Source organism: Salminus brasiliensis, chromosome 2 (assembly GCF_030463535.1).
Source record: "Salminus brasiliensis chromosome 2, fSalBra1.hap2, whole genome shotgun sequence".
Taxonomy (NCBI): Eukaryota; Metazoa; Chordata; class Actinopteri; order Characiformes; family Bryconidae; genus Salminus; species Salminus brasiliensis.
Window position 1 is genome coordinate 22494935 of NC_132879.1, and position 27959 is coordinate 22522893.

The 27959-nt window shown below is 39.1% G+C and overlaps 1 protein-coding gene across 2 annotated transcripts; it reads right to left on the reverse strand.

Moving 5' to 3' along the window:
- dapk2b (death-associated protein kinase 2b) lies at positions 1 to 27536 on the reverse strand. Of its 2 annotated transcripts, XM_072670812.1 has the most exons (12): positions 27361 to 27536; positions 25382 to 25564; positions 14641 to 14862; positions 11503 to 11641; positions 8675 to 8804; positions 8412 to 8460; positions 8279 to 8305; positions 7017 to 7169; positions 6655 to 6700; positions 3010 to 3099; positions 2724 to 2783; positions 1 to 1823 (listed from the first exon to the last, which is right to left on the reverse strand). In XM_072670812.1, the coding sequence occupies exons 2-12, from the start codon at positions 25456 to 25458 to the stop codon at positions 1698 to 1700; spliced, it is 1119 nt and encodes a 372-aa protein (XP_072526913.1). In that variant the 5' UTR covers positions 25459 to 25564; positions 27361 to 27536; the 3' UTR covers positions 1 to 1697. The 2 variants fall into 2 exon arrangements, with proteins under 2 accessions (XP_072526913.1, XP_072526912.1); XM_072670811.1 differs by lacking the exons at positions 1 to 1823; positions 2724 to 2783; positions 3010 to 3099 and adding an exon at positions 3108 to 5205.
- Positions 27537 to 27959: the final 423 nt, after the last annotated feature.

Sequence of the window (27959 nt, forward strand, 5' to 3'; positions counted from 1 at the left end):
TAAATATATTAAACATTTATTTTGTTTTTGTTTGTACAAAATAAGGGGCATTTTTCTTAGAGACACAGCCCTTAGACAACTAGTTAGTTAGTCATCACTTTACACATGCTGCATGCAGAAACAAAAATACCAAGAGACTTTATTGGTCAGGAAAGAGCTAAAGTGAACATGACCATGCATTGACCGTTAACATAATTCCAAAATAGTAAGTAAACTCTTAAATAAGCCCGAGCTAATTCTGGAAAGGACTATCACCTGTAGTTGAAACTGATTACTATCAATTCTTTTTTTTTTTTTAAATAAGTTGACAAATGCTATGAACATTGTGAACTAAAATACAATGGAAAAAACACACACCTTCAAGACATGGTTCAGTGTATTCCATGGAACAGGGAGATCAGGGAGGGTCATAAGGAAGCTGTGTGTGAATTTGCTTGTGTGAATCATTGCCAGAATGTCAATATCTACATGTACCAATAGAAATGCTTCAAACATTTTATACAATTATTTAAATAATTGGAATGAAATCATTTTACATTGAAGTTTTTGTTCTTATAATAAATAATATAGTAATATTGAAGCATTTCTATTGGTCCATTCATCATTAAATTTGGACACAATGTAATTGTGCAAAAAGGTTTGCGCAGTGATATATATATATATATATATATATATATATAATGGTATATTTAAATATATATAACATATAATTATATAGTATATAATTAAAAAAAGATGGCCCTACTGTACTAGTGTTACTGCACTACTAAGTATAATTAAAATCAGAATGAGAAAGATTCTTAACAATAACATTAAAGGTTCCACTAATGTGGGTTGGCTTTTTTTTTTTTTTTTTTTTTTGCTTCCTAAAGTGTGTTGTGAGGTAGCATATTGTTGCCCTGATTTTAAAATTATGATACATTGCCATTAAAAAAAACAACAACAAAAAAAGATTTTTTGATACAATCCTGAATATGGTGACTGGTTACTTCCTGACCAATATCTTTAATATGGGAAAAAGGTTTTGTGCAATGTGTAGTAATGTCAGACTGCCAAACTGACCTCTTGGTTAGTTTGTAAATACATGGAACACTGCATAACTTGTCCCACAGAGAACTTTTAAGACAATAAGGCTCCACTAGATCATGACATTGTTAATTAACCCTACTAGTAACATATTACACAGTTCATAATTACATGGGTCATTTATAAGAGTATATGTAGCAAAACAAATGCAAAATATCATGGCACATAGTAAGACAACAGGCACTTTTTAAGACACTAGACTGGAAGGTCACAATGCTTGTCCAGAGGGACAGTTGCTTAACAGCTTTCCATGTTACACTGAACACTGCACTCATGGACTTCATAAGCACATAACAAAAAAACACATGTCTCTCTTTTCCCCCTTACCCCAATAAGTGCATTACCATTTTGTGCACAGCTTTAAAAAACATCCTATTTAATACCTGCCACTTATTGCATCGCTTATCTTGACGCAGTTATTTGACAAACAACTGTATGTGTGAGTGTGGCCAAGGCATATATTTACATGACTCAGGCCCTCTTATGAAACACTTTCTTTAAAGGGTGTGTACCTGTTAAAGGCACCACCGGGGCTATTTCACACCAGTGTGTTTTTTTGAGGCTGGTGTGTCATTGCTTATGGCAGACTCAGTGTCCTCCATGTTGGAGCTTCAGGAGGTGCTGCTCCTTTTCCTGGTCCTGGGTCTCCTTAGCATTACCTCCTCCTCCTGGTCACTTTCACAGTCCCTCTCAAACATGGCCACTGTGCGTTCCACGTAACCCTCCTTGGGTCCGTCCTGTTTTGTACAAAAAAATACAAAGGACCCTTTGATTTGTGTAACATCCTTTTAATATATCTTCATGTTTATGACAAAACCTAAGAGTAGCAAAACCAAAGATGCCCTAAATATTAACATATATTAACATATATTTGTACTATATGATTAATGTATTAGTACTATACTTAATATATAGTCTTAATAAATATGTGGACACATTATGTAGACAAAAGTATTGGGACACCGGCTCATTCATTGTTTAAGGGTATTAAAACAGAGTTTCTTCTGGTTTTGTTGGAGTAACTGCCTCTACTGTCCAGAGAAGGCTTTCTACTAGACCAAATCGTCCCAAAAGTGCTGGTTACAGCACCATCATTTCAGAGAACACAGTTGCACTGCTCCACAGCTCAATACTGGGGGGCTTTATTACCCTCTAGCCCACACCTGGTATTAGGTATGATGCTAATAGGTTGTTTGCTCCAGAGAGTCCTATTCTATTGTCAATACTTCTCCACAGGGAATAGACAGCAAAAACGGAGATACAAGGCGTTTGTGCGACAGCGGCGGTATATACAGTATATCAACAATTACTAATGTATAGGATGCTATATATTAGTACCCTATTAGTACTACTTAGTACTAATATTAGTACTACTGCTGCTAAGGAGACAAACGAAAAGTTAAAAAAGGTTTCTAGGATCATTTTTATAGGACTTCAATTAACACAAATACCATGTTTTTAAAATTTCACTCCACCATTTACTGTAAACAGGTAACACCACCCTTTAACCTGACTCGGGTAAAACGTTAGAACAATTCATAAGACTTTGATGACATTACATGGCTCTCAATAGCTAAGAGACAGACAAAATCAGAGAATTATCTTCAATGGAGAAAGGACGTGAGTGAAGCACTTACGTGTGGTTTCTTCATCATGCGTGTCAAATGGTTACAGAGAGCTACAATCCTGAAGGAGAACTGTTGAAGAGAACAAAAAGCAGAGACTGATGCACACACACATACATACACACTATGTAGCACAAAGTAACACTACATAGCAATTTGTAAAAAGGGGTCATGAACCACACATATTGCACGTTTCAAAGTTCTTCAGCACTTAAAAGTGCTATGTGATGTGTGATAAAGCACCAAATACAGACTGCTCAGCACTGTAAGACTGTAAAAGCAGGTTTCAGAGTATTACCTTCCATCTCCGGCGGGCATACTGCCTCCTGAAGTTTTCAATGTTGACTACAGACTGTCTGCGCACCAGAGCTTGTCTAGGGTTCACAGGCTACAGAAGAAAACACACCATAGAGAACATCAACACAACACTGTTCTGGTACATATATAGTTAACTACAATAAAATGAAGAATCTGTGAGACATATGAAAAGCATTTTCTTATATAACATTACTTCCCAGATCCATTTAACACCAAACACTACCAGCATAGATAGCTGACAAAGAACAGAATCCACTCATCCAAATTATGATATCATGAACCCCACCCAATATTACAATATGCTGTTTTTCATTTCACCCATCACAAATATAGCAAACACATTCTAACAGCCTGAATCAAATCCACAAAAAATAGGTTTATTACAATACATAATTCCAGGTGGGAATAAATAAAAGCATTGTTCATATCAAATGGCATGTTCTCAAAAACAATGCAAAAATTGTATTCAAGTGCTTAAGATACAAGTACACAAAAGATGGTGATATTCAAAGCAATACCTTGGGTAACAGAAAATTAAAAGTGCATTATAATAATTTATACAAAAGAAATATATATATTAACTATTTGTCAGATTTCTTATTGTTATAGTGATTCATTTTTTAATAAACAATAATGTGTTGAAAACATATAACATTGTGTTTCAGACGTGGCATGTGGAATCTAGTTTTAGGACAGAACGGGTTTTAGTTTAGGCACAAAATCCTAGAAAATATCAACTCTGTTACCATAAACTCTGTTATTGGTTTAAATGGTTTAAACAGTGTAACAATAACAGAGTAGGTAAGTCCAATCTTTCCAAACTTGAAATGAACCCGCAATTCTAGAATAGACCAAAACTGAAAATACCAATTCAATAACAATTATGACATTACGATTACAAATGTAACAGAAAGAAAGCACGCAAGAAAGAAAGAAAGAAAGAAAGAAAGAAAGAAAAGTTAAATTACAACAGATAACTACACATGCATCATGTTTTTCTTCTCTTAGATGATTCACTGGAAAGTCTGAGTGATTACTAAAATCTATTTCAGATGACCAAGATGACAAAGTTATCTTAACTTTGTTTACTGATTATCACATAATGTAAAATGTAGTTTCTGAATGTCCAGTTATCCAATAATATTTAATAATATACTGAGAAAAACTAAAAAGTGCTGATGAAAATGTATGTATAGCATTATCCACAGTGCATCTTAGACAATGTATACACTTTACAAACAGTAATCTTTATAGTAACTACCAAAACAAATGATGAACAACATATAAACAGCATTAAAGATCATAAACTAATCTACGTTTTAACAGTGCCTTATGGACATAAGACCAAAAGATTGAAAGACTTCTTTAGACCTATGTGTGCAAAATGTTGCCTGTTTAAAAATATTCTTAAATTCCCATTCATGCACTGACCCTTTTGAGAATTTAAATTACATATTTGCATAATAACACAGAATTGCATGGAAATGCATGCAAATCTCCTAAAGCCCTGACATTAAATTTACACACAACTTCATCAGGTGGACCCTGAGTTGTTTTCTGTGAGGACACTACAGCGTAACTCTCCTCCACAGGCTCTGCTCAGCAGCTCCTTCAGAGCCTCGTTGACCTCGTTGTTGAGGGTAGAGCAGTGTGTTCCGTTCTCCACCTCTCCCTCTATGGAGCCCATCACCTCCTGTAGCCAGCGTAGTTCTGTATTCAGCTCCTCCCTAAGAGAGCTCAGGTGGGCCTGTCGTTCCAGATAGCGGCTGCTGATGCTGGTGAGACTGGCATCTGTTGCCCTCAGATCCTCCTGGACTCCCTTCCTCAGTTCCTTAATGTTCCTAAGCTCGCAACGGACCTGTGAGAGGCCCTGTCGCATGCTCTCACTCTCTTCTTTGTACCAGGTCTCCTTCTCATTGTATATAGAGAGTAGAGCGTCAGTGTCCCCCTGAAGGGACTCACGCTTCTCGGCCACCCCCTTCAGGCCAGTCTCTATGAAGGAGATGTCCTCCACTACATGGGCAAAGCGCTCAAAGTTGATGTAGGTGTTGTTAGGTGGAATGCTGCAGTGAGAGTGGATGGTGTACTCTTTCAAGCGCTTGGTCTTCAGATGACGTGTCTCACTCTTTTTCTGGGATTCTGCCGCTAAGCTGGTGTCTTCAACTTGCTCACGGGACTTCAGACATAGGAACCAAATGGAGATTGAGTAAGGGTGTGTCCTGGACATCTATTTTGGTCAGTCATAGCACTCATTCTCATTCACAGGCTGGTAAGTTCACACTGGGGCCAGGATGCACGCTCACAAATGTTAGTGTCATATTGTTAGAGCAATGTACTCAGATCACATTGGAGTAGGCTCAATCTTCAGTCCATTCCATACGTGCAGTAGGTTACAAAATACTGTACGTCCATGATGCAAAAAACTCACGCATGCAGGTGATTGTTGGTTCTCGCCAAATTAATCTCCAAGCTGCAGATGCAATGATTTTAATTTGCTGCGTTTGTTACAGAAAAACATGTCTTGGTACTCTTGGTTAGTTCTCTGGCAAATGTTCTTCTTGTGGTGTATACCATACAAATTATCTGCACCAAATGAAAATGGTATGGTGTGACAAAACAACTTCTCTGATATTCAGCATACCTTAAATATATCATGGCCAGTAACAGCAGTCAATTCACATCCACACACAGCAGAGATTTTTACTTCACTTCATCAAGTCCCAATCAAGTCTCAAGAGTGTTTTGAGCACAAGACTAGTCTCCAGTCTCTGGGGTGCAAGTTCAAGTCTAGTGCTGGGTCCCTGGAGTGTAAGTTCAAAACTGGAGTGTCAGTCCAAGTCTAGTTTTGAGTCTCTAAAGTGTAACTTTAAGTCTAGTTTTAAATTTTTAGTGTGTGAATACAAGTCTAATATCGAGTCTCTGGAGTATAAGTCTGAGTTTGGTTAGAGTATCTTAAGTGTCTTAAATATCTAGGGTGCAATTCTCAAATTTCAAATACTGAGCCTTTCTTAATGGATGAAGCAGTCTGAAATACAGAACTGGAGCATTGCAAGCAGTTAATGCAGTGTTTATTATGTGATTTATAACTTACTAAACCTTAAGGAAGATTCCCTTATAAATACTGCATTTACTGCAAGTTCCTTTCTATCCATCACACTTTCTTTCTAGAATTAAAAACTTGTCATTTGAAGCTGCATCAGGTCTGTTGCGACAACAACATGGCTGTAATGACTAGGCATGACAGCAGCCAACAGATATACAAAGTCAGACACGCAAGGTTGTTCGTGTTTTGTTCTTCTGACAATCTTGAGTCAATTTGCAAATCATTTTTGAGAAGTCAAAGTTCAGGCTGTGAGTAATTATATATGTGTCTTTAGGAATTCATTTCTTGTATTCTGTGCAATATATGGTGTGATAAAGGGTTTTTCATTCTCAACATTTTTCATAGTCTGTGGAGTGTTTCTTTTCCTCCTGTCACAAACAGATCAATGTACATTGACCAAAAACAACAGCCAGGTACTATTGAGTGCTGTTGCTGGTTACTAATGGTCAGTAAAGGCAATAATATCAAACCACACAAGTGCTCAGGTACATGCTGTCACTTGCTATAATCCAAAAAAGTTACCTTTATCCATGGGTGGTTAAGAGCACTTTCTATTGTGAGCCTCTTTCTGTAGAGCAAACAAAAACAAGAAAATCCCATTGAAAAAACAGCAGCTTGTTCAAGTGAATAAAGAACATCCCTGCACATCTAGTGCCTTCTACTCATGTTCAGACAGATATTTCCTTTGGTTTACACTGCTTTTGCAGCTCCTAGTTGATGATGTAACAGCAACATGTTTCAGCCCGTCCTCAAACACGTGCGAGTACACAGGAAGTCTGCGTAATATTAAGAAAGCTTTCTCTACTGGTTCACTGTTCTGCATAATAAAACATAGAGTCTTTGACCTTTGCAGTTCACTAGAATTCCTGCATTTGATTTCTCACCTTGTGTCTTTAGTAAGCAGCTGTCTGATGAAGCTCTTAGCCAGCTCGCTGGTGCTGCCGAAGAATTCCTCATCAAACTCATAGTTCATGCCAGAAATGTTTGCCAGAGTCTCCTGTTTCGACTCGCCCAGAAATGGGGAAGCACCACTTAGACTGAAGAGGTAAAAAATGCAAATGTTCAAAATTTCAGCCAAGGCAGTCTAGACTATTATATTAACGAATGTCTTTTTTTTTTTTACACATTTATTTGTCATTTCAGTGGCTTTAAATGGCAAATAAAGAATAATGGCTTGCATGTACATTTCTAGGAAAAACCTTTAATTGAAAGAATTATAGAACCATTGGCTTATATGGAAAGTCTTTAAATGTGCTACAGAATGCATCTATTAAGTTATTATAGTAATTATTTTAAGTTGTTATTTGACATATAAATAGTAAGTATGTACATACCGAATGAGACATGCCAATGTTTTGTTTTATGGTGGGCTTTTGGGAAAAAATGATAACCCCTGGTTGATTTAAATGATTTACAGCACTGCTACAGCTCACAAGAGTCACGTAACATAGCATAGTTTTTAATGCAGTAACAAAATTATTTGTTACAGCATTAAAAACTATCCCGTCTGATATGTTTTAGCTGACTTAGAAGAGATAAGATAGCAGAGTTTGAGCTCCTTTATTGCAGACACTGGCACAGCTGTGGTCACAAGGCCTGGTCCGCGTAGCAACCCATATTGCCATAACTAGCATAGTCTACTGGTGATGTGCTTAAGATCTTCAGTGTTAAAGGTATCACCACCACCATTGGCCGAAGTAGCCGTTGCTTTTGACCATGTCACAACTTTATGTGTTGAAAGGCTTTGGCTAGTGGACTGGGTGTGTGTAAAATGTTGGTGATGTAAATATAATAAATGTGACAGTTTTGGGGATTTTGAATTGGCCAGTTTTGGTGATGCAGGCTTTTCCTTTGAAGGAGGACACACCAGTGTCCAGTGTTTGAGGTTCATAAACAAGAAAAAATAAATAAATTGAAGAACCATCCAAAAAAGATGTGGTGAGGTGCTCTAAATCAGGTTCTTAAAAAGCAACAAAGGAAATCCGGTCAAGAATTAAAATACCATTTAAATTGAAGGTTTAATTGTGAGTGAAAATGCACTACATTTATTTTTCAGTCTATATTTAGGAATAATCTGGGTCTGACACACATGCCCACAGAAGTAACACCTGAAAGTGAGAATCCACATTCCCCAGTTCACACTTACAGGATGTATGTGATGACTCCAATGCTCCTGCAGAGGCGGAGGGAAGGGGAGAGAACACAGGATTAAGCCATGGAACTATACTGACGCCGGTCTTATTCAAAAGCAAATGTGCCAGCCAATTAAAAGCACTTACCACATGTCTGCTGCTAATCCCAAAGGCTCATAGTTCACTATCTCTGGAGCTAAAAAAAGATCATTACCATAAAGATATTTCACAACGCAACAATGCAAGATGGTTAAAAATGGTTCTGTTCTGGATGATACAACAGCACTATGCAACCATTCTATTTAGATAATAGTGATTCAGCCCAAATATCCAAAGGGTGATGCACACTGTATAGCACAGTATATACATAGTGAACATATTAGGTGTTACTCATCGATCTGCTGACTTACCCACAAATTCTGGAGTCCCAAAAATATTTTTGAATTCAGCACCATCTTCTATTTTATGTGCCAGGCCAAAGTCAATAAGTTTGATTCGTGGCAGTGGGACGTTGTTGTCCAGCAGCATAATATTCTCAGGCTAAAATTAAAAGAGATAAGATATTAAAACATGACAAAACTTGATATTTCTTATTAATAAAACTTAATATTTTCATTTTGCTATTTTATGTACAATAACAATTTGCTTGTTAATGCAGGCTCCAATACTCCATCCAAAGTATTTACAAAGTTATATTTAATATTGTACACACACATGTACACATTTCGAAAATGTACTATTTTCATGCCTTCAAAATATGCAGATATCCTTTTTTAATAGAGAAAAAACAATTTGGATAATTTTATGCAGTGATATTAGAATAATCCACAGCTCTGTTATTATTTTTATTTTATGAATTCACAATAAAAAGGACTTATTTTAACCTATAAGCATATGTTGTTGGACAAGATTGTTTTTTTAATCATAATAATCAGAATTGATTGCTAATTTAATATTAATTTTCCTATTTAAATAATCATTATAATAATGTTATGCATTTATCTATATGCTTCCATACTGGTTTAACATTAAGACAATTTTTTATTCCAATTTTTTTTATTTCAAACTTCTGAACTTCAGGAAAAGCATAGTAACTGCTCTCTACTTCTAAATACAGGCTTCTCTGAACAGACTCTCCACTGAGGTATGACACTTTCAGTGAAATACTTCATAAGGTCTGTTCTGGAAAAAGAAGACATGTCCTCTCTGTATCTGTTTGTTAAGATCATGCTGCTAAGCCGGGCTGTTGGAGTGTGCTGATGCCTTTGCGGAGCAGCGGAGCAGAGGGTGGGTTGGAGAGGGAAAGGGTGATGCACTTAGAAAAACAGGATGGAGATTATCGGGCTGAGCAGCGTGGGTGACATCCCTCCTCATGTGTGCCTGATAACCTTGCAGCGTCTGAATACTTGGACTCAGGCCAGGCAACACAATGCACACGTGCAAGCAGGAGGCCAAGTAGAGCAACAGTCTGTGTTGATAATCAGGCACTGTTTACCATGCCTGCTGTCTGTGATTTAGACAATACCTTTAACACACTGTTTTTCCAATACTTTTATAGCTTTATGTGTCTGTATGTTTAAAATACCCTTACTTAAATAATTTCCACAAGCCCTGAATACAGGTAGTGCAGTGCACTGTGCCAATTCCCTCCGAGTTCCCTAAGCTACAGGTGTTGCTATGCAACAGAGTGCACGGCAGGACAGATTCTCTAAAAAGGCCAGCGCAGAAATGATCTGCTGCCATAGCAACAATTCCATTTCCTATTCCTCCCATCTCCTCATAAGTACGGACAATACAGTATGTGAATGTGAAATCCCTTAGGAGAACTGCTGTAAGTGTAACAGTGCAAAAGAACATAACATTGCAAAAGCATCTTTTCTGAGTTAGGACCGGTGCTACACCCTTGATCAGGCCTGTACTGAATAGAGCGTTTGGGTATTAAGCTGCACACTGTCAGGTTTGGTTATTCTTTTATATAAATAATATAGTTTTCTATATATGGTCATGATGTTCCAAACCCACATATAATAATAACTTTGGTGTTATTTCTTTATATGGCTGACTGACATTGAACGACCTATGTATCAATGAAAAATGACATAAAGCACAAAGATCTTTCTGAATTTTTTACATTATCACAAATTCAGAAATACGATTAGCTTGAAAACATGTATAGATAGCTATTTCTTTAATCATATATTTGTACAAGTATACTAGCCAAGCCTTTTGTCTTTAATTTCTTTCCTCCTTTCGCACTATCATGGAAATCACTGAACCAAGCGCAAGTTGCATTATCATATGCTGATCCCTTGACCTAGCCGAAGAGTTCTGATATTAACTCCAATGGAAACGATGTAACACTAAAAGACATCCCAAGAAGACTAGACCATGTCACATAATTCATCTGTGGTTGGTGTGGTGCAACAGATAACAGATAACAGATAACCTGCCATTGAGTTACAACACCATGTGGGAGACCAGCTGCGCTACACCAATAAGAGTCCTTGGGCCAGACTCTTAACACTACATTGGCCCACCTCTGTGATATGAGTAACCTTGTATGTTGCTGGATAAGAGCGTCTGCTAAATGCCAAATGTAAATGTAAATGTAAACCTCTCATGTTTCAAAAATAGTTCAAATATACATAAAAAGTATATTAATACTGCAAAACAATCTCATCAAATCAGAGCTAATATTATTTCTGAAATGTCAACATGAGCATTTTGCAATGCATTTTTAGCGACTGATTTAAGTTACAATTATAATTATTGTATTTATTTTTTTAGATATAGAATATCTACATATCCTATTGGATTATTTATCCCATGGATCATCTGTTTTGATGTTTGGTTACTTGTGAGATTATTTTGCTGCTTACTGTTAAGACATTAAGGATTTGCTGAAAACAGTCCAGCAAGACTAATGAACTTACTATGTAAAACAGTAACACTGTTTTTCTCATTTCAGTCAACCAGTCTAGTTTACTGATTATAAATCTGTTACCTGTTACATTAACCTCTCATGTAACATATGTTTATTGGCTGAATGATGAATTATTTGATCAGTACATCAAACAAGTAACCAAAAGACACCTTACATTAACATATCATCTAGAAACAGTTTACCTATGAAACAACTCATATTACATGATAGGTAAATGACAAAAGAGAGGTTGTTGGGTAATCAAAAGAGAGCTGAGTGTACCCATGAAACACAGCACAGTGACAGAGCACATACCTTCAAATCAAAATGTGTAATTTGTTTGGAGTGTAGATATTGTACTCCATCAAGGATCTGTTTGATAAACTCTGTTGCCTCCTCTTCACTCAGAGATTCCTTCTGAGCCAGGAAATCAAAGAGCTCTCCTCCGGACACCCTGGAAATGCACACAAATGAAACTACAGTCCTTTACCTCAGCTTCACTTCATACATAAACAATGTCACACTCTTAGATGTGACTAGCACATTATACACCACACATACAGGTCTGGTCTAAGTCCACACGGTATATCCTAACATCTGTGGACATCTGTGGATGCAACGTTTCTCCTGAAAGCAAAGGTATTAACAAGGAGTTTGTCCCTCATTGCTGCCTCAACGGCCTCTGTTACAATCTCAACCTCTTGCTTTGAGGATCTGATAGCATTAGACCACAAGAGCATTAGAAAGGTCAAGTACTGATGATGGATGATTAGTTTAGCAACACAAGCGGCACTCCAACTCAACCCACAGGTGTTTAAGTTTCATTGAATGAGAGAATACAGTTCCATGGCTTCTTAACCCTCTAACTAATGCTTGGCATTAGGCATGGGGACTTTAGGCTCATGTGCCACCACAGTGTCAGCAATGGGTGCACAGGTAGCTGAATTCTGAATACTTTTGGACAAATAGGTACTTTTTCTAGTACTCTAGTCCGAACAGCAGAGTCTCTCACTGTCTTCAAACGCAGACTGAAGACCCACCTCTACCGAGAGTACTTGGGCAAAGGGTAGAGTATTATGGTCTCCTTATGGACTTGAATGTGTTAATGCAGTTTCTCTATGTAAGTCAGCTATGTTGGCTCTAGGTAGTAGAAGACTGTACATTATTCTAGACTGTACAACACATTATTAACTGATAAATGTTCTACTGCATGAAAAGGGAGTAATGAACAGAAGAGGATTATTACTTGAATTCAGAGCATCCATTACAAATAAGTGGTTTCAGTTGTAAATTTAAAAATGGGAGTTGAGACTTATTAGCTTAGTCTTTAAGGATAGCATAAGCTATTTTTCTAGCCAGTAAGCATTTATTTGTGGCCTAACCATTTCTACACCTCTCCTTGAGAAAGTCCAGCCTTTACAGTAACCATCCAGCTCCAAGTCTTTCTAAAGGGTTCGAGTAATAGTAATGGGGAAAGCTTAAAGGTTGAAGGTGTGTGGTTGCAGTTTCTGAAAAATATAATTCAGAGTAGCTGGCCGATTTTGGACAGCTCATAGTAAAATCGATCAAAAGAAAAGCAAGCTGGTTTGGGAACAAAATATTTATACTCTCAAGTTCACACTGAAGTTAAGCCTTGCTGGTAAGGCACACATCTACTGACCAGACTTTCACATGTCTATATCTCACACTCTGTAAACCCAACACTAAACATGTACTTCCTCCGCTGCATCATGAAGCTGAATTTAACCACAGAAACAACTGACACTGCAATATTAAATAGTCACATGTACTGAACGTAGGTTATCGTACTATCTTTCTAAACTGCAAAATACATTGCTCTCTCTCACCTTCACTTCTTTCTTACCTTTACTGACAGTCCCCTTCAAAAGTGTTGCAATGGTAAGGCCAATTCAGTTTTTTATTGCTACACACTGAAAATATTTGTGTTTGAGACACAAGAATATGAGATGATAGATGAGAATTACAGCGTATATTCTCTGATATTTACATCTAGACTTTAGTTTGAACCCACAATATTGAAACATATGACTGACAGGTCTGTCTTTTTGCCCAGTAGTGCCCTGTTAGATCTGATACAGCTCTAAATGTCTATTTTTGGTTTGAGCCCTGGGTATTGTTTCTTTTACATAGACTACATTCTTGGTTGTGTATGTAAGAAAAGGAAGCCATTTTGAAGATGAGAAGAGAAGAACAAAAAAAGATCAGAGCCATTGCACAAACATTGGGTAGAGCCAACATAACGTTTTGCAATGATCTGAAAAAGAAATAAACCACTGGTGTAGTAACAACCAGACACCCAACAGGTTGGGCAAGGAAAACAACAGCAGCTGATGACAGAAATGTTGAAGGAGCTATGAAGACAAAAGCCAAAGAAATGTCAGTGACATCATCAACAACCTCCATAGGTCAGTGGGAATGAATAACAATCGATTGTGAAGAAACTTTGAATGCAGAAATCTAGAGGCCAAACCACTCCAAATCCAAATAACTCGATTCAGAAGGTCAGCTTTGAATTTGCGCTGAAAAGCTTTACTAACTGATGAGACCAAGCTCAACCTGCTCATCTGCATCATATTCTAAAACATATAAACTCAGATTCTCCACATAGAAAAAACTCCGGATATGACGGTAAATTTACCCACATATCGATTCACATGGGGTGGAAATTTCAGAAACTGAAAATCTGAAATTCTGATCTATCATCACACCTAAATGTCATTAGTGTGTAGCAAAAAAAAAAGAATAAAAAGATTCAGCCTTGTCAGTGCAATACGTTTGGAAGCAGCTGTATAATACAGTGGCACAAGCACATCAATTCACTTAACAAAATCGGACCAGTTGACTGTCTCACTCATGACTCCACTTAGATGTTTTTTGTTTTTTTTTAAACATAAAGATGTCAGCAGCTGACTGCCTCTGACAGTTTCTGCCATTCACCAAAAGCCCTGATTGAATTCAGCCCACAATTAGACCTAATTGGGTGCCCATGCTTCCATGCACACATTGCCCATGAAAAACCCCACATGACCCCTCGCAACATTTCCAGAGATCTGATATTTGGTCCATATTTGCCTGCATACCAGGCAAAAACACACAGCAAACACACAGACACAGAATCCTGGGGGTTGGCCCAAATGGGGTGCACACATGCCTACGTGTGCGCACAGTTCTAGCATGCTTACCAATCAGTAAGCAAACAACACAGATATACAGTGAATCAAATATCCATCAAACATGAGACACATTTGTAACCATGATGCTTTCAGCTAACTCTGCTTCTAAAGTTCACCAACAGAATACTTTCTTCGATGCTTATGTTACCTACTAACACCACGCATATTTAAAAAAAAGTACACTGGGATAGACGAAATATCACCCAGCACAACCTTGATTAATGGGCCTATGCCAAGGATATGTGTAAATGCCACTCACAGCTCAAGTATGAGTACCACATCGGTACGGTTCTCGTAGACATCATGTAGCGAGATGATGTTGGGGTGCTGGAGCTGCTGAAGGATGTTCACCTCCCTCTCGATCTCCTCTCGCCGCACTCCTCTCCTGCTCGCTCTGCTCTGGCGTTTCTTTATGAACTTTGCTGCATACTCCACACCCGTGCTCTTCTCCTTACATCGTTTTACTATGGCAAACTGTCCACTGAAAGACAAGAAAACCTTATGTACACTGTACGAAAGTGTTCTCATTTTGCATTTATTTTCTCGTGTTATGAATTAGAATATCAGAATCACATAAGTTAGAGTTAAATTGTGCTTTTAGTGAGGTCACTATTTAGCTTTTATTAATGTTTTTATCCATCTTTCCATTCCTTAAGTGATAACATAATAATTTTGGTGCCAGGCCAGTTATGAGCACTAGCAACAATGAAAACGGCTATTGTCTTCTACCAACTCCTCTCATATATCCTCTCTCTGATTATATATGTATTGTATATTAAACCACAGTACATGTACTGCAGTTGTACACCCAGTGTCACAACCAAAGTTGGGAACAAAACACCTCCCACAGAGAGAGAATTTGAGAGGAAATCCTTCATCTGGTCAGTATGACATGAGAGCTATGGAGTAGGAAGAACAGAGCGAGAGAGAGAGAAGAGAAGTAGAGAAATGTCTTCCTCCTACTCATTCTACTACTGTGCCAGGCATTCTGGCCCTGCTTCCTCTTGCATACTTACAGCACAGCTTCCTAGCATTCAACATATCTATCTAGGGTGAAGAACTTCATCAAATTCCTGATGGTCATTACCGTTTGTAGTTTAAAGAGAAGCAAACAAAACAATCAAAAACAGCATTCTTTTCTGACACATGTTATATCAGGTAACAGAAATAGAAGCCTTAGGATGAGATCACATCGCACTCTTTGTGAATCTAAAAAAGTAAACCACAACCGCACACATAAAACAGAGTGTTTATTTAAAGCTTTACGCGGGCTGCTCTTTTCCAAAGTAATACCACTTCTGCCTGGTAACAACAGTGTCAGAAATGTCAATCAGATTTTTCTTTTATTTAGTTAATGTTGTCAGTGCTAGCTAGCCAGCTATCATTTTGATACGTCATGATCATTGCGAAATGTACTTGAAGAACATATGTACAACCAGTGGCGGACTTGACCACCACATAAACCATAGGTTCTGTAGCATGCTTGCTAGCTAACAGGATGCTGCTAGACGCTGCACCTGCCAAGTCAATATTCAAAAGCTGCATCCCAAACCACATGCATCTATACTTTACTTTCCACACCAATAAATGCACTTCTAACTGAAGTGCATTCTTTGGTACATACTATTTAGTGTAAGAAGTGTGTGGTTTGAACATCTACAGTGTAAAAGCAGTGTACTACATAAGTGGTACTAATATAAAGATGACATATTTTGAGAAACAGATGAAGGTTCACAGCATTTTAAGTAAGACAACATAATCAAGGCATTTGCTGAAACCTAGATCGGGACAGTTGACTCGGGACCTCTTTGCAGTCTGACTGCTGTAAGATGAAGAACAAGGTGGGTAAAGATTTATTGTATTTTTTCAAGAAATACCTTTGCTTTGGGCCCCAGAAATGCCAGTTTCACCCCTGTGTACAACTACTATAGAAGGTCTACCTTCCATTGTAAAGCTCATTACAAAGGACACGATCACTTTCAGTTTTTTCAGAACTGCCATCTAATTATGCACTTATTTTCAAATGCTACAGTAAAGGATCAATATGCATCTGGAGCAACAGAGAAGGGAACACAATTTTACTGTAAAGCCTTATAGGACAACTGCACTAGTATTTCATTATATGCATTGCCCTGTCATTACACATCTCTTCCAGTAAGATTCTCTGCTCACAGCTGTGCCATATCCATTTCAAGGATGCCAAAAATGTGAACAATGGCCAGCGTGAACAGATATAGGAAACGTCTCCCTGTCTCACAGTTAAATCCGGGATATGATCTTGTCCCTGCAGTTATGGCAGGCTGGATCACCACCACCACAATGCTCAGTGGGGAGTGTCTGAGCAGGAAGCTGTATCAGAGCTGACTAAGCAGGCCTGCATCTGATGCTGTAGCTCATTTCTACTCCCATTATCTGCTCTCTATTTCAGTCTGGCCCATTAAGACAGAGTGCCTCCAGTGCTCACTCCAGATGGCCAGCTCAGGAGTGGAGATAGCACGGAGGTGGAGAGCGATTAGGAGGGCACTGAGAGAGACAGAATGAGGAATGATGTGTCCCGTCTGAAATGTGTTATACAGAGACAGATTCTGTCTAGCACAGTCATCCTGCGGCCTGACAGAGACTGGACTGTGACGCACTTCAAAGATATGAAATACTGGATGCCTCTTCAGGTGGAGGCATGCTTATGAAATAGAACCCCTTTTATGCAGCAGATCTGAAAGAATTTTGTGAGAAGGTTTTATAGGGTTGTAACTGAGGAAATTATTACTTGATGTTGAATAATGGGGAAATCAATATTACTTGATTAGATTCAATCACTTAATTGAGTTTAATCCAGTAATTACTCAATAATTTCTTATTAACTTGAATAAAAGTAAAAAAAAAAAAGTGCAATGATTAGTTAACCGTTTTTTTCAATACAGTATTCTGTAATCCTTGACAGTTTTCTTTGTCTTTCAGATCTCATTTTAACCTCCACAGTTCCCCTAAAAGACATTTCCTAATAACAATCTTGCATAACAACCACAACTAAACATTAAATAAACAGAAAATAAACAGCCTGTGCAAACCTGGGCACCCTAAGTGCTGCATATTGGGCTTTTTGTACATGGTTTTAGACCATATTGTAGCTTGAAACTGTCAGCTGAACCATATTTCCAACCTTTATACATTCTCTGGCTATTAACACTCCTCTAAGAACTGTCTAAAGATATTAAAACAAAAGTAACTGATGCCCACAGGGGAAGGCTACAAGCAGTTTAAGCTTGCTCTTTCTACAGTGCTTCTAGTGATCAGGGGAACTGTGGAAGTCTGGAAGACCAAGAAAGCTCTGGAAGAACTGCTTGTATGTTGGAAAAACAGGCAAATCAAAACTCTTCAACATGACTGCCAAGAACCTTGCTGAGGGTTTGGCTGAGTCAAGGGGATGGGGCATCGAAACAAGGATGGCTTCTACAGCAGGATAAAGATCCAAAACATAACTCAAAATCAACTCTGGACTACCTGATGAGACACAAACTAAAAAAAAGACCCATCTGGTTGTTGCTTTCACCTGCCCACTAGTAGTGCTGTTGAACAATATTTACACAAACACTTACACGCACCGGACGAAGAACTGATAAAACAGCGCTTGGATATTGTGTTGGAGAAAATCTGCTGTCTAAACTTTTTGTAGATTAGGTTTAGGTGTAGATTAAGGTGTAAGGTGTTTAATGTTAGGTTTAGATTAAGTGTAGGTATAGATTAAGATAATAAAATACACATTACAGGTTTGTAGTTTTTGCTTTGTTATAGTAACTTTTGCCTCTAAATGTAAAACATGTTGTTTATGTAGATAAAACACAACAAACACGGCTGCACAGCTTTTATAATGGTCATCACAGACCCCTGACCCAAATATCGCAAGGTTTTGGATAGACTTTAAACAAGTTGTACATGCAAGATGACTTAGAATAGACTTTTAGTTACAAAAAAAACACATGCAAGCTGTTCCTTCTGCCAAATGAGATGTTACTAAGCCCAGACTTGAATAGCAATGTATGGTGTGTGTGTGTTTCCTGCACACAAAATGTTGGTGCCCCAACCTTCGCACAAGACTGGATGTACATTTACTAATTACTAATAATAATCACACCAGTCACCGTGTATCGAAAGAAGTGTCCTCAGAGATTCAGTCATTTTTCACAGGTACAGCGTCTCCTTCAAGTAGTATTTTCACCACTTACTGTATTAGCATACCATTCTCCCATGCCTGAGAGTGCCCAACATGCTGTGGCACAGAGGATTAACACAGGGAACAGATGATTAAAGGATGATTACGGTCAGTTATTTCCTGTCTTTGACGTGGGGCCCCACAGAGAGGTCTCCCAAAGGCTGTGATAGGCTGCGTGGCTCTGGGTGCTATCAGGACAGCTAGGTTAATTTTAAACCAGCCACTGCCCCACTTCACTCTCACCCGACAGCCTTGTTTTGGGTGATAGTGTGGTGATGGGGAAGAGGACAGAGTCTGGAGGCTCAGAGGGGGGTCTGAATCAACCATGTCCCCTGATAGGGACATACTCTCTTACACATTCCAGTTATCTTCCGCTTAGCCTTGCCTCCATTTCTGAGAACGTCTTTCTGGGTATGTTTTTAGGTTGCCAATCACAAGGTCACACAAAAATGTACATTTTGGTCTGGCTGGCGCATGCCTGAAGGCCTAGACATAGAGTAGATATAAAATCTGTTTCTGCTTAGATGAAGAACATAAACACTGCTTTTAACAGTGTTACCAACACTGGATTCTTTCTCTGACATACATTCTTGCTGTTTTCCCTGAACCCACAGTAAAAACAAGGACAGGAATCCTTAAGTGCTTTTGGACGAACTCTGCAACTACAGAAAACAATTTACTCTCTAACTTAATTATTAAATCACTGTGGACAGGGTTATTGGTGAAGACACATTTTTACCCTTAAATTACCCTGTAAAAATTTTAGATCATAGCAACAAACATTTAGAGGGCTCCACCTGGGGTGGAGCTGTCCCTGCTGTCCTTCTCTCTTTCCATACAGTCCATAGAGAGCTGAGAAAAAAAATAGGAACGACACATATCCAAACACACAACCACGCACAGTACATTAAACCAAAACAGGCTTGGCTGGAATGTGCAGCCTTAGGGTTGGCCTTCTCTCATCGAGTCTTGGGAAAGCACAAACCTGGGGGGTCAGAACAAGTGAACATCTCAAATGTTCTCTGCATCTATTATGTCTACAACGCTACTCCAGAGACCACTCTTGAATATTTGGCCAGCTGGACTGATTTTGAGCCCTGACACAGGAACAAATAACTCATACACTGCAAGATATGAAGCAAATTGACTCTTTGTGACAGAAGGGGGAAATAAAAGGGAAAAATGATCCCCAAGAGAGATTTTATAAGAAAAACAACTGAGGCCAAAAGCATGTAACAGCCAGGGCAAATAGCTTATCCTCTATACCATAAATTCTTGTAATGTAAATCACGCAATTCAAACTACATTGAGTGAAAGACTCTTGGGTCGCAACACACCGACCTTGACACTAACACCTCCTCCCACACCTAAAACAGTTGGAAATCTCTAGAAATGCTTTGTTGGAGATGTGGGCTAACAGAGAGGCTGGAGAGGGAACGAGTCGTCCCATAGCGGGCGTTCCGGCTGACTTTGCTCTAAGCCCGACTATAGCTCTGACAGCTCCAGGTCTCAATGGACTTTCCACTCCCAACAGCTGCTGGATATTAGCCATGCCGAAGTCCTGCGTGTTTGACCGAGTGGCGCCAGCCCAATATTCAAATTCACAACTCAACAACAGCCTGAGGGAAAACCATGACACTTAGCTGTATAACTGTAAACTGCACTAACTGCAGGACCTACTCACTGTCACCAGCATGGAACCTTTATCATAAATATCTGGCTATGGGAAAGTTAGATACGTTAATATAGAAGATATGGAAGAAAAAAGAAGATATAACATTTATAAATGGAACATAGAGCAAAAAACGAATAAAACATGAAGACGTTTTCACCATACCAGATGGTAGTTGTTCTGATGTTCGCAAAGTAGATGATACATTTTTAAAAAGGCTTTGGAAAAACTGTGATTACTATACCTACTTGTCAATATTCAGTCTGTGCTGTTACTATATGCTGATTGTTGTTGTTTACCGACTGTCTATAATTATTAAATCTTAATCTGTATTTCTATGCCATGTGCTGTTTTAGCAACCTGCCTGTTACACAAGTACAGTTGTCACTGTGTAGTAGTAACATATGATTGCCATGATGCTTCTCAAACCTGATAAATGAAGTTCAAACATGATGAATTCAGGCTAAAACATCATTTTGCCTTGGCTGTCATCACTGCTGAGGCACTAGACTTTCCGGAGAGGGGCGAGCAACCCACACACATCATTATCCCTCCCACACTGATGTACTTCACATTATCGTGTACAGAAATCAAACGGTACTCCCTCTCACCGCCTTCAGCAGCTGCTTAATATTCCACCCATTATGCTTCAGCGCCTTGAACCCTGAAGTTGTTCTATAAAGAAATAACATTAATAGACACACAGACGTACCCCGGTCTAACCTTTGAAAGCCCACTCTCATGCAGTTCAGCAGAGAAAGCCCGAATGTGTGTGGGGGAAGAACTCACGGAATGTTCTCTGAGGTCTGGATAAAGCCTGCTGTACTACTTTGCTATAAATAAACATATTGGTCCACCAAATCAACACAAAGAACGGCAATTACCGCACAGTGATGACCATGTAGAGTGCATGCAATTGTCCTTACAGTTAGCTGTAAATAGCAGGCATGGCATAAATACCGCCTGGGTGAAAAATGAGGAGGACACCTCTAGGGATCAATAGCATCTGTCGTCCACTTCAACAAACACCTGAATGATATGAATGATCTTCCATGAACAAACAAGATAATGAATGGAAATTCAAAGGGACTTCATAGAAAACCCATAGGGACTAAATGCAAAACATACAGCAGTTTTAAAATCTTGCAGTATGATATCGCAAGCACAGGCTTGTTGGTCTAGGAATGCTGTGCTTATTATCAGAGCTAGCTCATAAATACTTACTCTTCCATGTTCTCAGCTACAGAAATACTCACTTGTACTACTACTCAGATGTACTAAAGGTGGTATAAAGGGTTCTTTGAGCGGTGCCATTGAAGAACCACTTTTGGTTTTATAAAGACTGTTTGTAACAGAGAAAGATGTGTGATGATGAAGAACCTTTTAAAGGTCTAAAAAACCTGGATATACTTCATGTAAAAGTTCTTTACACTCAAATATATTGTTTACAAACATGTTTTTTTATGGAACCAAAAGTGGTTTGTCTATGGATTCACTCAAAGATTGTTTTCTTTTAGTGCTTTGCTACTGGACAGACTTTCGTGCTTTAGAGTGTCTGCATTTTCAAAATGATGCAAACTGGATAAAAGATCAAAACTACAACACTGGAAATCAGAAGATACACCATCGTTTAAAGCATGGAAGCTGAAGTTGAACCTGAAGTTTCTAAGATAAGCAGATAACTCTGCTGTTTCCCCTCACAGTGCAGCTTTCCCTTTTCTTTTGTATACCTCCGTCTAAAGCAGTGAGAACTGAGGTGCTGTGTTAACTGCCACTGTATTTAACCCCTTATTATACATTAAGGTGTATTACTCAGTAACTACAGGAACTTCAGTACAAACTGGTGGGGATATTCTTTGGTAACAGAAGTTTGTAAGCATTTCCACTTAATTGCATGTTAGCATTTTTACTTTTCCATTGTTTATTTCTTCGTTCGCTTGTTTTTTGTTTTTGCTTTCTGTGTATGTACGTATTACAATCAATGTTTAATTATGACTGAGCCCTCTTCCCCATTTAGCTGTATTTTTGTTATTTTTGAGTTTACTCTTTCATTACACTGTGACAGAACATCCTGCGCTCACATTTGAAAAAAGCTACAAAAACTGCTCTGCCTGATCAGAAGTGTGTGGGTGATTCAAAGACGTAAAAAAATGATATTATAGATTTTATTTGTGATTTTAAACTTGGGTTTTGAGTCTGTATGTGAGATCAAGTTATGGAAAACTGCTGTTTGAACAGCACACAGTAAAGAACCTTTGTTGTTAGAAATCGTGCTACAGCTTCTCGCTGTATTTAAGTCCTTTTTGGACTGTACACTGCTTTGTTTTTTTATCAATTTGACATTAAACTATGTGAGGCACCCAGCTGGGCTGGCACGCCCACATGAGCAGTTAAGGGTCTTTTAAGCGTTGTTGTGTTGATGGAGAGATTTTCTGAAGGTACATACACCAAGAACCCCTCATACTCCTCAAAACAGCAAAAACATCTCTGGGGGATCTCTGTTAAGACAGCAAACAACAGTGCATATACAGGAGATTGAGGAGCACAATTAGGACTTGCATCCAGACAGAGTGGTTCAAGGTACGACAAGAATCCAGGCCTAATAATAAAAGTGTTTCAAAGGATGTCATTGACTCATATTAATAATCTGCCTTTCATCTCACTTCCTCTTGTTGTTAACCACAGATCTGAACCAAAAAAAAAGATGTCAAGTTGCAGTTTATGCTTTTTTTCTCACAGTTCAGTGTTTGGCTAAATATATGTGTGCAATCATAAGCAGGAAGTTTACTTAAAAGAGAAAGTCTTTATTCAGCCAACTGCAACTGCAAACTGCATTTACAGCACATCTACAGAAGATATAAAAAGGCCTTCTTATGAGTGGTCGACAAGTATCAGTCTAATAGTCACTGATGGCTCATGAGTTAAGCGATTTAAGTATATTTAACCCCCTACAGAACCGCAGTAAAGCCACTGCTTTACTTGTCATTCAAGGTACAGTACAAACCGTTCCTCACAGTTTGCTGCCAGCGGCTGAACTGACGTGATGAAGTATATTCTGGTGGTCAGTGGAGTGCTGTGTGGGCGGACAATAAATGAAAGCAACATCTCAAAGGTGGTTTACCAACAGAGTGAGTTGTAGTGCAGCACACAATGGAAACAGAGCACAGTCCCTTAGAAAGACTCCACATAAAAGCCTGTCTGCAGCCAGCCTTCGCCATCAGGGAACAAATGCGTAAGGTCTTACTCGCCCCCTGCAATGCTGGGGAGTGATTCATGACATGACATGACATGCAGCCCCCCACCCACATGGAACAGAGTGGAAGAGTGGGACATATAGAATTGCCAAGGCATGGGTAACCGCTTCACCTGATTAGTTTTCTGTATATATATATATTATACATTTCTTCTCTCAATTGCTTTGCTTTTACATTTCTCCCTCCCCCACCTCCTCTTAAGCATGTAGCTGCTTGGCTGTCACACACCACAGATGGTTCTGTGATTCTGTCAAACCACATACATACTGTTTCCTCTTTCACTTAAGTGACAAGTGTTTCTGCACAACATTAATTTCTACCAGAACGACACTAGGCCCTGTATGACATAATGGGATTGTATAAAGTTTGTCAAACTCTGAACACTGTTCTCCACTCCAATGTTAGTACAATATTCACTTCTGGAGAAGAAAATTATTGACACAACAAGCCCTCACTATGTACAGCTGAGAGTAAAAGTCTGAGACCACATTAAGTAGCGTAGAGTACACGCCAGCTTGAGTGAATGCTGTCATTAAAGCGGAAGGGTGACCAAAGACTTAAAAATATGCTGTTATTCTGATAATATACAACGATCAGCCATAACATTAGTGCCTAATATTGAGTAGGTTACCCTTGTGCCGCCACAACAGACCTGACAATTCAAGGCATGGACTCCACAAGACCTCTGAAGCCATCCTGTGGTATCAATGAACCCCTTTTTTGAACCACTTTTGATCACACTGATTGATGGCACTGACCACTGAATACCAAAAAAAAAATTTTCTTGATTCTGGTACTAATGTTATGGCTGATCAGTGTAATTTGTAATGTGTCCTAGAATGGAAAACTTGTCTTGGGTTAAGATGGAAATGGAACCCTGTCACAGAGTCACCTGTTAAAATCCCCCTTCTATGTCAAGGGTGTGTGATTGAAAGTGCATGTAAATAAGGGAAGGAACATTTAGTGTGACACAAAGCTGGTCAAGCAGATGGTGGGCGTCCTCATTTTATATATTCAAAACAATAACAAACATCCACCTGTTAGCCACAGGCCATGTCGCCTTAGTTGACCTCATTCGTGGTGATAACCTCCCTGTGATAACAGCTATTGTGCTATAAGTGCTAACCTAAGACTATTTAGCTATTTTTTCTAGGTTTAGTGCAGTTCAGCTTCCCAAAACCATACAAAAGGCCAGAGGGATGGGCTGAGCACCTGGGTGTATGGCTACACCTTTCCTGTAAGCTAACAAGCAATTGAACACGGTCACCTCACTTCCTTTCTGAACAGATTTATAACTTCCCTCTGCTGAAGCGATACTTGGCTTTATGTTTTTACAGTTGATATTCATTAGGGTAGTGATGAGAGCAGGGATTGCCGGTTGGGCGGCTCTTTAGGAGAATGTTCAGAACATTCGGAACTACAACTGCCAAAAGAGGAGAAAAATAAAAGGGAGTGTTTTCGTGACATCTTGTGTAGTTCAATCTCTGTCTGGAGACTCTGGAGGTGACTTCCACACAGTACACACACTGTACTACTTTGCATGTACAACTTAGGACAATGTACGTTCCAGAAACAACCAATCAGAGGTTGCTGTTGTGCAGGGATAACAAATCCGGACAGTGCCAAACTTCTCATGTTAATCCAGTTATAGCTGCAAACCCCACTGCTGCCCGTCCCTTCCCATACATCAGCGAACCATCTGTTAGCCAGCGCCTTTGAACACACTCTGGAGGACCATCCACAAAGCATGCACTGTGATAGATGTTCTTAATGACAACACACACACACACACACACACATAACTCCACTTTGTTGTGGTGTAACAGTTGTGGATAATCCCACCACCGGTGATTTTGTTACTCACCTTCCAAGCTCCTCTCCAATTTCATAAAAATCCTCCACTTTCTGTTGCTTGAACACAGCCATGCCCAGTGTCCTCATTGATGATGATGATTGAGTCTTGATAAAAGTTCAACACTTAAGCAGGCCTATGGGTCCAGTGGGTATCCCCTGAGGGCAGCAGCAACACACAGGTCCACCCGAGAAGCTGTGAAAAGAAACGCATTTGTGTATGTCACTTCTGGTGCATTTCAAGAACTCAAAACAGGGAAGTTCTGGACAGATAGTAAGCACATGTTCCGGCATGCTACTTGCATTCCTGCACATGAGAGACAGAGAGAGAAAGAGAGAGAGAGAGAGAGAGAGAGAGAGAGAGAGAGAGAGTCCCAGGTGTCATATTACTCAAAGATCTCATCTCATATCAGTTTCTTTGGCTAAATATTTCATACACATCTCTTTAGGGAGCGTGGAAATACTTAAAATAAATAAAGAACAGTTCTCAGGGCAAGTTGCGTGCTTAGCCTGCCATTTCCTTGTCTAGGCAATATTGTTTTGGTAAGGCTGACTGAGGCTCTAGCTCTGTTACTGAATGTAAAGTAGCAGCACAGATTTGTCTCAGCACCTAGAACACCAGCACAAAACAGCTCAAAACACCAGTCTGGGGCACTAAGCAGGATAAAGAATTTATCAAGTGGGGCTCTGTCTGTGTGGAGCTCAAAAGGGGAAGATACAGGGCAGTGAAACTGAATTTGACCACAACAAGTCCTACGAAGTCTAATGAAAATACACAGTACAGCATGCATAATCCGTCCTTATGACGCCTACATAAGCCTTTAATGATAAATGACATAAACCTACATAAACATTTAGAAAAGCTTGTTTGTGTCATTTGTCAGGAAGGCTTGTTTTTGTCCATATTTACACCAACATACCTACGTAAAAATGTAAAAAGTCATTTTTTCATGTCAAATTTATGTCATTTAAAGTGTTACGACGACTGATGCTTTTTGAAAGAAGCCTTTAGAAATGTTTTTGAGCTCTTAAGGGAAAAACAACCGGATTTGATCACGATAATAGCAACACATAAGGGCAGCATAGCTTAAATACAGACATCAACTTAAATAAATCAAAATAAAATAAATAAATAAAATTAAATAAATAAAAAAGTCAGCTGTCATGATGCCTGTTTATTCGATGTTGACATTTACATACCCACATAAACAATTTTTCTATGCCATTTAAACTCTAAATAATGTTACACAACAGCTGACACTTGTTGGGAAAAGCGTTTATGCATGCCTGTACAGGCTGCCTATACTGTTGCAATGTAAAGCTTGTGTAGGTGTAGCTTTCTGTAGACTCTGTAGAGTGTTACCAAACACACTAGACGTTAGCTAGCTCTTAAAGGAAGGAAGCACAGAGAATCTTCCCTCCAGTAATATGGGTGCATCTATAAGGCTTAATCATGTGCAGCACGACTTTTACAAACTTTAAGCCATACTTCTTTATACTGCCAGTCCTTTCCTTTCCGTTTTTTTTTTTTTTAAAGCTGTGGCCACGAATCTGATGGGCAGCATACATCCCCATTCCCTTCATTTAGCTACCTAGATTGATAGGAATTGCAGTTATGAGGGAACGACCCCTCACACAGCTAGGCTCTCAATGACAGCCAGCTGTACAGCCACCTGTATGGCAGGACACTGATAACGTAATGCGTGTTTACCTTTCAGGCAGTGACCACAGGTGCGATGAACTAATGTGGCACTAATGTGGCACCAGCTGGACATATATACGATATACTCAAAGGCTATTCACCGTTCATTTGCGTCGTTGATTGTAACGTTAGAGATATGTTATGATGTCTGTCCGGGAGGCATCATTCAGCACATCTACCGACAGTCTGTTAAACTGCAGCAGTAAGGAGTTGGAGCTCAGTCAGAAAACTTCAGAACAGCGGTAAAAGCTAGATTTCTGCCATTAGCGTTAAACTTTTAGTTGTCTTACCTTGTTTGTGAGCGTGTGTAGCGCGCTGCTGAAGTTCGTCTCTGCCAGCGCACTGGGACGATGATCGAGCTGCTGACTGACTTCTTTACGCACGCGCTCGTGTTGTTGTCAGCTCGCGCGCCTCCTGCTGGTTCGCTCGCAAGCAGTGGTCCGATTTCTGCTGCTGGTCGAGGACACGGCTCTGTCCTGTAATAACCGGACAGACGTGGGACATTCAGGTCCAGAAAGTATGATCCGCCCACAACATCCGGGGGTGGATTCTTATTTTCTGAACCTGGGTTTGCCAACATTGTAGCGAACATTATCAGAAATTCATAAGAAATTAGAAATTAACCCATCACACGGTTTTTTTTAATATATTTGTCCTCGTGTTGTATAAACGTGTGGCACACACAGACCTTAAAACTGTTATTTGTTAAAATGCTGTTTAACAAGACTTCACAAGCCAGTGTTTCTGCATCCCAATGAAACTTTTCCCTTCATGGAGAGCTTGTGGGAAAAAATGATGAGCTCTGCTCTGATTGGTGGGTTTATGCACCTGGACAGTAGCACAGTTCACAGTAGCAACATAGTAAGGTTTGTTTTTAGCACTGTAACAA

Excerpts from the sequence above, each read along its gene's own strand:
- dapk2b (XM_072670811.1), bottom strand. The coding sequence starts at position 25,458 with ATGAGGACACTGGGCATGGCTGTGTTCAAGCAACAGAAAGTGGAGGAT. Across the intron at positions 8,805-11,502 it reads TTACACATTTTGATTTGAAG|CCTGAGAATATTATGCTGCT; the intron begins GTATGTGCTCTG and ends TTTTAATTTTAG. Across the intron at positions 5,206-6,654 it reads TTAACCACCCATGGATAAAG|TCCCGTGAGCAAGTTGAAGA; the intron begins GTAACTTTTTTG and ends CTATGTCTGAAG.